The 12,945-nt window shown below is 35.0% G+C and overlaps 1 protein-coding gene across 2 annotated transcripts in view; it reads right to left on the reverse strand.

Annotated features, from left to right (window-relative positions):
* The window catches only part of LOC120539038 (1-acyl-sn-glycerol-3-phosphate acyltransferase alpha-like), a 64,031-nt gene that overhangs the window by 35,688 nt on the left and 15,398 nt on the right, over positions 1-12,945 (reverse strand). For both annotated transcript variants that reach the window (XM_039768733.1, XM_039768732.1), the window contains exon 3: positions 1,852-2,053. In XM_039768733.1, coding sequence (XP_039624667.1) covers positions 1,852-2,036 — 185 coding nt within the window. In that variant the 5' untranslated portion in view covers positions 2,037-2,053. The remainder of the gene's footprint in view (positions 1-1,851; positions 2,054-12,945) is intronic.

Below are 12,945 nucleotides of genomic sequence, written 5' to 3' on the forward strand. Positions count from 1 at the left end.
GTTTCTGCCGTTCGTGTATGGGGATGTACAATTTAAAAAGATTTTTATTTTCATGAAAATTGTTACATATGCATAAAATAACTAACTGTTTTACATTACAGTGAGTAATTAGCCATATTAAAAATTAGTAAAATGTAATAATTTGAAAGTAAATTATGTTTCATGTTGTGTTAGAGTTATTCATTGCGTAATATGATTTTATTCTGTTTGGCTTTAAAATTAACATGCAAATACTTTTTAAACTTACATTTTTACTGTAAAACTTCAGTAAAAACAATTTTTTTAATTAAATTTTCATCAATATTGCATTGATTGTTTTTGGACTTGAATCGTGACAACACAACGTATAACTACCCATGATTGAGCTTTGTTTCTTTTTCTCTATTAAATAAAACGACTTTTTCGAATGTTTGGCTCTGAGATTTGCTAATTGTCTTTGCAAAAGCTATTCTAATGGGAAACTGTTAATGTTTTAATACGAATGACATATCAAGTTCTCCTTTGTTGTCTAATGTTATCCATGGAAGATATACTACATTACCTTTCTTGGATACATCCTTCTTTCTACAGTAATTCGTGTGGTGGAAGACCGGATGATGTTAATGGTTGTAAATATTCTTCGGAATATTTTAAGTTGATGATTTCATGTTACGCACAATCACCACCAATTGTTTCAGCATAGTCTATTGAAACACATTTAAACAATTTGCCGTGTAACCAATCAACATTTTTTGTGTTAATTCATTTGACTTCATCGCTTCTCTGTGCCAGGATTGCCCATGAACTCATTTTTCCTGTTGATAACCCTTCGTGATGAAATTCTTCAATAAGATTTGGACATAATACACCTTCTTTAATTGGGAACTTAAAGTGAGGTAAACATTAAAAGTTATAAGAGCTGAGAGAGCAGGAACTGTATCTTTCAAAAGCATTTACACAAATGAGAGGTGAAAGTACGGTATGCTTGGTTGAATATGGTTGAGAGGAGGGTGTGAATTTCATGGCCAAAGTCTGATCTCAGGATTTTTTATATAACAGAGAGATAATATTTTTGATATTTGATTCTTTAGTGGCAGTCCTAGCCCTCTAACAGCTACATCCAGAAGGTTAAAAACAACAAATTTCAAGCGTTAGTATGTTGGGTATCGTTTTAGACTTATTTCAATGTCAGTGATTAAGAATATGATGTTATTATTAAACCTTTCCTATAAGTCCAGCACTAAATGGACCTCTATCAGAGGGTGAAAATGACTACTGTATTTACTCGTGTACCATGCCCTCGTGTAAGACGCGCACCCTAATTTTTACGAAGAAAATCGCGAAAAAAATTTTGCCCAGTGTACAACGCGCGTTGTGATTGTATAGAAGGCATTTAGAGAGAGAGAGAGCGCGCTGTCTGGTGGAACTGTTTTAGGCTAATGGTAGTAATTATTTTTATATTTTGCAGAATAGTTTGCTTTGTAGGAGCCTATTGTCAAAATGTATAGAACATAAGAACATAAATTTGATAAACAAGAGGAGATCAGTCCATCAAGACTTTGTCATATTATTATATTATGAAGTCATTTTAGATTTTATACACATTGGCTGCTGTAGTGTCATTCTGGCAAACTTTAACTTCAATCTATCTACACATATTAATTGTAAGAAACAACCAAGTTAACTAACATTAATTCCAAGCCAGAACTAAAACATGAGTGAAGAAGCAATATTAAACTACTTCCTATTGCACAATGACTATTGAATTACTTTAAACCAGCATTGAATTTATAGTTAAACGTTTTACTTTCTTTATATTCACAGTTTCTCTACCCTGAAAAACACATTCCCTCCCCCCACAGCTTGACTCACTTCATATTCTCCACATTGCGTCCTCGCACTGCACAGATGGGGATAGCCAGCACGGCAAGTGTCAGGATCCAGCCATTGTAGAAGGCCATCTTGCAGAAATATTTAAAAGTGGCACTCCACTCATAGAGCAATGGGACCAGAATAAGGAGTAGAATGAGAAGGCCTTGACTCATTGAGATATCCATTATGGCAAACAACAGAGCTGTAAGCAAATATATACTGGATGAGTTTCAATGAAAAAATAAATCAGCCACAGGCATACATCTAATCCTTCTGAGGGATTTCTTTATTAAATATTATACTTAAGTACTGTACTATACTTTTTCTATGAATACATTTTTATGATCAACTTTTACCATTTCAGAAACCACATTTCTGCCTTGTTTGGTCAGGGGTAAAAATTATTTTGACCACATAATTTAAAAAAAGTTTAATATCTTCCTGCCATCATTTTTTTAGGCAAATAAGATCAGGACACTGATCATCTCAACACAGAATGTCTGATTGACATTAAAATAATATAATTGCACTTCCAGTAAAAAAAAAAAAATTAACTCTTGCACTTCACCAATGACAATTTAAGGTTTTACATAATGAATCCAGACCAAAAAGAATGGCGTTGTATTATGCTTCCAGTTTACACTAACAAAATAAAAATATGCACATCACTGCAGAAACTGAATATTACACTAATTACCCAATTACAGTATGTAAATTGAGAAAGATTTTAATTTTGTCAAGTACAAATAAAATAACAGCAGTGTTTCACATTATTTTGAACATTGCTGAGCTTAACACATCATGCTGGTTTGTGTCTAATGCCAACATTTAAAAAGAATATGAACTTGCTGCATGAGCACATTACTTATGAAACATTTTAATGCAACAGTACATTATTAAAATCCTTTCTGAAAAGATATAACTGGCACAGTGGTATTTATAACTGCATAGTGCCATCTAGTGTTAAAAAATGTAATTTCTACTAAAGTTGCTATGTTTTTCACTTGGCTACTATTGCAGTTTCTGCATGAATATATACCAGTTAAACTTGTGGACCTCCAGTACTCAGCTAAAAGAGAATGAAAAACAATCGGATCAACACAAGGACTTAAAATGGATAGGCGTCAGGGTTGTCTTCTTTGGAGTAAATGACTAAATCAGTTTGTGTATGAGTTGTGAGAACAGCAGCAATAGCATTTGTTGCTGCAACATTATAACATCATTGGCCTTGTGTAAAATAAGCTTGAAAGTACATTTTTACTTCTTAAGCCTGTGTGCTGTCTATCTGTGGTTTTGTTATTCTTCTCCTTGAACATGCGTCATATTTTTAAATGCTTAGGTGGAAGCATTGCAAGTGTCAATGAAATCCATCCTGTAGTTTCCAAAGCAAATAAAGAGAGATATCCTTATTTTCAGGCAATGAAAAACATTTGCTGAATTACATCATTGAAAAGGTATGTACATAGTAAGTTACTGAAACTGTCAGGCATCTGTGTGTGGTGCTTGTATTTGGGCGCATTGTCTCATCAGTCTCACTAGCTAATCACCTTGTTTAACGTCATTTTTTTAAATTATTGATTATGCCAAAGAAAACTACCATGATCGAGGGACTAAAGACAAGAAACAGATAAGTTATTATGTGGCCTTTAGTGGTCAATGAAGTAATAATATATACAAGTTTTTAAATTTAAATAAATAATTAAATCTTACCTCAGCAATAATGCAGATCATTGGGCTACTATGAAATCAACTTAAAAATGGCAAATAAAATTCTTTTGTTTAAAAAATTCAGGACCTTCATAAAGCACAAAACATCAGTATGGTACTTATGATGTAATATTAAGAAAATTGCATAGGGTATTCATTTTGATCTCAGGTCCAATCAGAAAAACATCTGAGAACTTAATCTTCCAGTAAACTTAATTTATACACTCCAGAAAACAAAATGTACCCCAGCTACAAAGAGGAGCTCTCTTACAGCTTCTGTTCTCACCCCACCTCAGACATTTCAGCACTTCCAAACTATTTAATTTTTATATATAAGCAGTAGAAGTACCACTATCTCTATATAACATAGCCTCATTTATGTAATACAGTTGACCACATATCATCTAAGTTAAATGATGGATGGTTTTTAATGAATGGTCATGTATTTTATCTTGCTATTTTCAAGTGTACTTTTTGTTTGCTTGATAAAATCATCTTGTGATTGTCTGCTTTGTGATGGATACTATGTAAAACAAAAATTCAGTAGGTGATAACATATCTAAAATATGTGTAACAAATGCTAGGCAAAATCTGGCCATCAATTCTAATCTTTTTGTTTGGCTACCAAATTACACCGGTAGGTGCTCTTCTTTTGATGACTGGAAAAACCTTAACTAAACCACTAAATTGTCAGTGATCAGGTCCTATTTTGCAGCCAATACAATGAAGTGTGTTCTTGTCAATCGATCTGAAAAGACTTAAACAGCATAGTTCCAATCTGATTGTAAACTATGACAATATGCAGATGCTGCTTAAAGTAAGTATAGACTACAATGCAGTTTACTCACAATTGTTAGCTGGATTATCAATTTTCTATTGGAGAACATCACAAACCTTTAAAGGAACTGATAACTTTTACTCAATACACTTCTTCAACACATTGATGTCTAATATTTACACTAAATATATGCAAGAACAGCATTACCTTGAAAAAGTAGACATTGTGAGCATATTGTTTTGGAAATTGCCTTAAGAGTGAAGGAGCAGTGGCAATCCTCAGCACATTGCCAGAATCTTATGTTTGATCCCCTGCTGAGCAACTGCCTATATGATGTTTGCATACTCCCACTGTCTATGCAAGTTTTCCTTTAGATACTTATATGTTCTTATATTTCAGAGATATGTGTGACTGGCTTATTCGCAAATTTGCACCATGTTGAGTGCAAGCAGGTATGTGCATGAGTGCTCTGGGTGATGGACTGGCAACCTGTCCAGTACTGGTTCCTGCCCTTGCACCCAATAAGAAGGATAAGCTTAAGCTACTGATCAGATTTGAAACATTTACAAGAAAAAAATGGTCACAATCTTTGTGTAATCACAGTGAATCTGGTAAGTGTTAGTGTCAATCACAATTCATTACTTATATATTCCTTCCAGCAATAACAACACAGGATTCAAAACAACTACTGTATACAGCTTGTGGAAACGTTTTCAGTGTTCCGCATTTAACTGGATTCAATTTTCCTATGCAAACTGGAAAGAGTGCAATTTTCCAACATACATATATCTACAATCCTCCCATTCAATACTTTCATCATCATCACTGTACAGCATAGCCCTAAGGATAACTGGAGCCAACATGAATTGTTATATTTTCTTCACCATACTCCTTTCACCTGTTGGGCCATTTGAAAAGAATCTTGGTTGTTCAATCAAGTTCATTTGCATATGGTAATTATATACCATATTCTTGTTCTTCCTCTTTTTCTCAGTTCTTGCTGTACTACCAAGTTCCACCATATTTATTAACCAACTATACTGCATTCTGCAATTGTATCTGAACATTACCAATCTATTTCCTATACTCTTCTCTACTACTGTTTTCTACTAATTTTTTCCCCACATCTTGTTGCTTATGACAGTCCTTCATTTTAACTGCATTACAGAAATGTGGTCAACCTCAAATATGGTCAACCTCTTGGTATCCATTTTAAAGAATATCCAGGATTCACATGCCTGTAACAATGTCATAACCAAATTCATAATATTGGTTGTTTTGGTGTTGATATTTTTACTTTTCACAATATGGTGACGATTTTTTTTGTACTCTTCTGGCTTTTCTATTTCATCTGATTTGTTTACTACAGTCATCCTATTTAGCTGTCAAGCTGCCCAAAATGATACTGTACACTAGAGTTTTGCATGGGTGCTGAAAATCACCACACAAACTCATTTTATACTTACTGCAGTTCAACCAAAACTCACCAGTGCCCATGGCAGTCAGTACACAGACACCCATGCACACTGCAATCTAGTCAATCATTATTTCACACTACACCCATGCAAAAGAATATCCTGTCAATGTAGAACTGTTTGCAGTTACTTAATAATAAACAAAATAACAGTTCCCACTAGCTACAGGTGGTTTGGTCCAAATATATTTTATTTAAAACAGCTTCAGTGTCATGTGTTCAGATCCCAGCTCAGACACTGTATGGAGTTCGCAAAGCAAATTCACATGGGCTTCTTCCTTCATCCTAACAATGTACATGCTAGAGTTAATTAGGGCACTAACAAGGCCTCTAGTGAACAAATGTATGTCCTGTGGACTGGTAACCCAGATAGAGTTGCTTCTTGTGTGGTACCTAATACCTTACTAATGGCTCCTACCTCCTGCATAAGAAAAACGGAAAAAAAATATAAAAATGATGTAACATTCGTTTAATAAATGCACATTCCTAGTTCATCCTATAAGCATTCTAATACATCATTCTACACAGCTCATACAGCACTGTGGTCATTCAAAAATGTACATATTGCTTGCTCATTTTTTTTTTTTTGCACAATACTATTACTTAATTTGCTGTTAATTCAATAAGACTATTGAACAAATAAAGATGTTTCCCTACTTCTGAGTAAGGGTTCTTTTATTAATAAAACTAATAAATGAAAAAAATAATGATATTACTGTATTACTTCTCTTCACAAGAATCTATGGTAGCAATATGCTGGATATAGTCTCATCCTAGGATGCTAGTTCAATAAAGGATTTTATCACACACACAGCATTTCATGAGTCAAGTGAAGATTACAATATGTATGCTTTTGAATTGTGGTCAGCAACTTTAGTTTGTAGATGACAAGACTCAAATACAATGGTATAGGTATTTAAAGTTTCTATATTTACTGAAAATAAAGAAATATTACTCATTTCAAAATATTACACTAAAGTGTGCAGTGTAACTTGTGTTTGCATATTAGCCCTTAGCAAAAAAACAGCTTTTGCGTGCAACACAGCTCATTCTACAGTGTTTGAGTGTTGACATTACCATCCAATGTTAAAGGGTAAGTTTGCTATTTTTCAAGTCAAAGTTACTTCTTTACAGAGATGGTATGCATTTGTCACAAGAAATTATTTTAGTCCATCTTTATCTATGAGTTTCAAAGAACATCTTGCCTACAAAGACATTTTACATTGGAATTCGTAGAGCATGGGTACAGTCAGAAAACAAAAGTTTTAAAACATACCAAATGCATCCTCTTTGAAGCAGTAAATGTTTCGATTTAAGAAAACATGCCTTTCATACTTGAGTCATTCTCATGATAATGAAAGGAAATTAGAAATAATTATTTATAACAGGTTCTTGGAACTATTTTTTATGAGGTAAGAATACATTCTTAGTTTGCTTGTCTGCTCTTAGCCACCATCATGAGTGGAGATAGGACAACCTAACAGACCCCCAGCGCCAAGCCATACTATGCTTATAATGCTACATTTGCCTCTGCAATTTGTTTTTTTTTTTATGTTCTGCTTTGGTCTGTACTAACAGACACTTGTGCGGTTGTATCATAATTATTTTTTCCTAAACAGTACTTATTTTTCACCTATTATGTTTTGTGTTGTTATTTTACAAAACCTACATTGAAAGATTAACATTGAGTGGCAGCATACTGAAAGGAGCACGTGAGAGTTTCATTGTACGTTGTACAAATAACAATCAATCCGTAAATAGATGGAGAAAAAAACGTTCAAAACTAATGCAGACCCTGGTAGTATGAGGCAGTAATGACATTAATGAAAGTGTGCCTTTTTTCAGTTATAATTGCCTAGTTGTCTACAGAACACAGAAAGCAGTTTGCATTTGGAGAACATTCAATGTTAATAATAGCCTCCTTTTAAATTGGCAGAATATTACAAGTATTAGGGTGTTGTACCGTGTTAGCCATTATGAATGCAGAGAAAAGCCAAGCAAAATGACACCTTTTATTGGCTAACTAAAAAGATTACAATATGCAAGCTTTCGAGGCAACTCAGGCCCCTTCTTCAGATCTTGCCTGAAGAAGGGGCCTGAGTTGCCTCGAAAGCTTGCATATTGTAATCTTTTTAGTTAGCTAATAAAAGGTGTCATTTTGCTTGGCTTTTCTCAGAATCTCACAACAATGATTAGCTTTTTGTTTTTGACTTGAAAAATGCATGCGTTCGATATGCTTTATGACTTTAGTTATCCAGCTGAACACTTGATTGAATGAATTCCAATGTAAAAAAAAAGCTGGATTTTGGAGCACAATTTTGTGTGGCAAATGTATATAGACAAGCTTTGTGAAGAAATAACTCAGCCATTAATTTTCCAACCTGCTACATCCTAACACAGAGTCACGGGGGTCTGCTGGAGCCAAACCCAGCCAGCACAGTGCGTAAGGCAGGAACAAATCCCAGGCAGGGTGCCAGTCCACCGCAGGACACACACACACACCCACACACCAAGTACTCACTAGGGACAATTTAGGATCGCCAATGCACCTAACCTGCATGTCTTTGGACTGTGGGAGGAAACCAGAGCACCCGGAGGAAACCCACGCAGACACTGGGAGAACATGCAAACTCCACATAATGAGGACCCAGGAAGCGAACCAATGTGATGTAGACTGAATCATTTTACTACCAAAGCTTGATTTTTACAAATCCACATAGAGGGCACAGCAATCGCTTACTACCAGAATTCACCTCTTCAAAGCTGGGCATGTCTGCAGTGAAACAAGCAGTCCTGTCAAAAACAAATAATATTACTGGGCTATGATCTGAGGTCCAAAGATTGATATTAGTTCAGGTGTAGAAAAAATATTTAGTTTGCACATGAGAAATATTCGCAATATACTTTTTAAAGTCATTGTGGCTGCCTGTAAGACAATTCTTTCCATACCCGTAAAACACCTGCAGGATTGGATTGCACTCACACCATATCCATGGAAAACTCTAGCCATACACTTTTTGTTGAATATTACTTTTACTTTAGGCTTGTCGCTGTTAATATGAAATTTTCTTTCTGCTAGCTGATCTGCATTGTCTACAAATGTCAGCTCCTCTCCTAAATACTCATTGCTTCTGACGTCCGGTTAATTGCACCATCATACTGTCATGCTCTTTCACCTACATTTTTTCCATAATTGTCTTCAGAATTGCTATAAAATAAATTGTGGACATTAGATATTCTTGCCTGTCACCAGTTATAGTTCTAGAGTCTCTAAGTCCTTTGTACTTTATACATAGTTTCTGGTTAAAACATATTCTTTTAGAATACTTCTAAAATTCCAAAGGGATACTTTATTAATTACATTTTTGTATGTTATTGTCCCATTCATGTTTACTAAGGGAATGTAGTTTAACACAGTGGTAATGGACTGAGCCACAGCACTATATAAAATACAGTTTTACCAACTGTAAACTCTTTGGATTAAGTGCAATTCAATTCACAAAAAAAGTAGCAATCAATATACCAATATACTAACCAACATAAGAAGATTAAATACTACATACACCAGTATTACAACTTAAAAAAAATTGATATTTACCTTATAAGAAACCCAATTTTGGAGACCATATGCACATGCAAACCACATAAACCTTGCAATGATTACAGATTCTGTAAGTGCAAATAATGGAGCTATCACATTTTTATTGCTGCACTGTATACCCTTAGTAATATTCAACCATATTTTGAAGCACATTTTGTGGTTATAAAAGCACGTGTGAACAGTCAAATATCTACATTACAATAAGTAAAATATACAAAATTAGATCTGTATTCTTATTATTTGAAAATTGCATCCTTTGTAAAGTTTTGAAATAATTTATTTACTCTCAGACTAAAATACCACAACAACATTGATTTAAACAATGTAATATAACAACTGCTCACATGTGCTAAAAGCATCCCACTTAAAATCTAGGTCACTATTTCCACTGTCACCACCATCCCCCATCTTCTTTAAATACAATCATCCATCTATTTCTAGATGCAATTCATTCCGGAACAGTGCTGAAAGCAGATGTCCACACCTTTACAAGGCATACTAACGCATAGCATCCAGTTATAAACAACACTAATAAATACAGTACAACAAACACAACTTTACATGCATCTACCCCAGGCACTCTGACTTCCCAAAGTTGAGAATGTTATTCAAAATCCATGAGGGCTATTATTCAAAACCAGATCTACAGAAGTGTGCAGCTGCTACAAAAACAATTACAAAGAGTATGGCATCCTCAATTCAGTCATATCTGATAATATTTCTATGTTCATCTTCTCATTATTTATATACTATATATAGGAATGTAATGCTTGCCTGTCATGCAAAAAACTCATGTACCCCTGGCCTTTGAAGCATGATCTTGTTCTCAATTGTCAGCCTATGTCGTGACATGCTTAACGCAGTCCATGACTTGGGTCACTGTGGGGTGACAGGACCAAAATCCGGCTTTAAGTCCCTGTCACAGCTGGCACAGATGCAGGAGGGTGCCTGACCTAACAAAATTTGCATGGCTGAACACCCAGCTGTGCTATGTCACATACAGCTCAGACAACAAGTACAGTCAACTAATCACACTGCTGGTCTTCCATGAACATGACCCATGAATTCAATGTGCGGTCCACAGTGGCTGCAAGTCTTTTAACACAACATACACACCACCATGCAACACTCACAGGCAAGGCCACAGGCACACAATGCTGCAGGTCTAACATAAAAACATCTTCACTAACGAAATGCCATTAAAATTATCTTGGTAGAGTGACCATGAGTGCCTGCTTTTGTGAGAGGTGCATTCACAATCTGCTGTGACAAAATGTTCACACCATAATCTGCATGTGTCGGACAGGCAGTCATGCTTCTTTTTAACGCACACGTTAAACAAAGACCTCACCACCTTCAATTTACAACCAAGCTGATGGCGCCCTAACACAGTGTGACCCAAGTTTGTGTATCTACTGAAGGCCATATCCTCATACACTCCTTATGACCACACTACACCACATGTAAATATGTTTTCCAATTCCATTTATTTAATGAAAAGATGTATACATATTCAATATTCACAGCTCCTTACTTTTTCACATCCATGGAAGCCTCTATTATATCCCCCTGTTGTCTATGTGTTCAAAATTCATATTTAAGTCTATTATTATATTGGTGGACTACACTCCTTTTAATTCCCCTTTATTGGAGGACCTGAGGTCCACGTATTGCACAAGAGCATAAAAATAAAGTTTAACTGAATTTTCTGATCAAAATTATTTATATTCATACTTCAAACCCTGAACAGGATGAAATTTTAAAAGATACATTTAGATTAAGGGGTTCCTCTACATGATGTGTTATGATTTAAAGTCAGACTAACCTGAGTGCATTTCTATGTACCAGACATCGCTGCAAAACACTAGCAAATTGTACTGCATTATATAACCACCAAGTTAATGCTACCACCTTAAGCAAAGATAGTAAAGAGAACTCTTGGCTATGTATCAGGTAAGAACTGTAATTTGAAAATTCAAAGCATTCATTGTTTATCAATTGTAATTTGAAAATTAAAAGCATTCATTGTTTATCAATTTGTGCAAAACATATCGTAATTCAGCTTAAAATTGTATACTGGACATACCTTCTGTTTAAAGCACCCTGCAGCATGGGAAAAGTGCTACAGTATATAAATAAAATGTATTATTATTTTCATTATTATTAAAATGAACTAAAACATATCAGGGTTTGACCCTAGTTGTGACTGATTCCATGTAGCTCTAGCCTAGCTAGATCACATGTTCTAAGAATGCTCTAAAGTAAAATCTTTCTGGACAAAAATGTTCATCATGCACTATTTGGTTTAATAAAAGACTTGAGAGAAAAATGTGACAGCCTGAAAATGATACTTTTGTAGGCTTCAAATCATTTAGACAATATCTTTGGAATGGAAAAATTCTATGCTATAAGAACCTAACAATTGCAGAATAACTTACAAAACATAAAATTAAATAAGGTCTGCGATTGGCAAGGATTGGTTTCTAATTAAGAAACTGGGTTAGAATGAAAACCTGCAGCCACTGCAGCCCTTCAGGACAGACGTTGCCCAACCCTGTAATAGTGTCAGATTTATGGTCACATCAAATTTCCCTACAGCTGCTTTTGGAGTTATTTCTGACTGGATTAGGCTCATGATTTCCTACAGTACATTGTTAGTGCCTCACTAATCTAGCACAACTAGAAGAATCCTAGTCTACCTTCCACAATTCAATGAGAAAACAGTATTTTATATTCTCTAATATAAACTGTTCAGAGCTTCTTCAGAATTTGGTATATTTGGATTTCAATAGGCCCTGCGGTGGGCTGGCGCCCTGCCTGGGGTTCGTTTCTTGCCTTGCGCCCTGTGTTGGCTGGGATTGGCTCCAGCAGACCCCGTGACCCTGTAGTTAGGATATAGCGGGTTGGATAATGGATGGATGGATGGATTTCAATAGTGTTGTTTTAAAATAAATCTGCACAACTCATTGTTTTATTCAATGAGGATGTGTAACTCAACAAACCTATTTCTATTTTTATTGTTATTTAGCTTTCTGTTCTGGTTAAGAATGGAGTTTTTAGTGGCTTAATGTTAACAAGCCTTAGCTCATTGTGTAACATATGGGACTGATTATGCTCGATTGGGTGGACTTTTGTTGCTTTAAATTTACTTTCTCTTTACAGTCATATGTGCATGACTGTTAAATTTTAAAACACTTTTCTTGAGGAAATGTTTTGGGTTAAAAACTATTTTCTACTGCAGACGTCTTATTGTTAGTGAGTATGTATACAAAATGAGTACTTTCTATAAATCCTCATGTGGACCCAATATGAAATTCCCTAATTTTTCAATAACTTAAAGTCATCCCTGATCATACCTGATGCACAAAAATCAATACAAAATAGGCCCCACCATGAAATTCCCTCATTATCGGTGTTTAAAGTCGTCCCTAATCCTACCTGCAGCACATAAAGCAATATAAAATACAGTTGAAATAAAAGACCACTCTTTACCCTCATGATCTAGTGTCTTATCATACCATTAAGGTGTTTCAA

The sequence above is a fragment of the Polypterus senegalus genome, chromosome 11 (assembly GCF_016835505.1).
Source record: "Polypterus senegalus isolate Bchr_013 chromosome 11, ASM1683550v1, whole genome shotgun sequence".
Lineage (NCBI taxonomy): Eukaryota > Metazoa > Chordata > Cladistia > Polypteriformes > Polypteridae > Polypterus > Polypterus senegalus.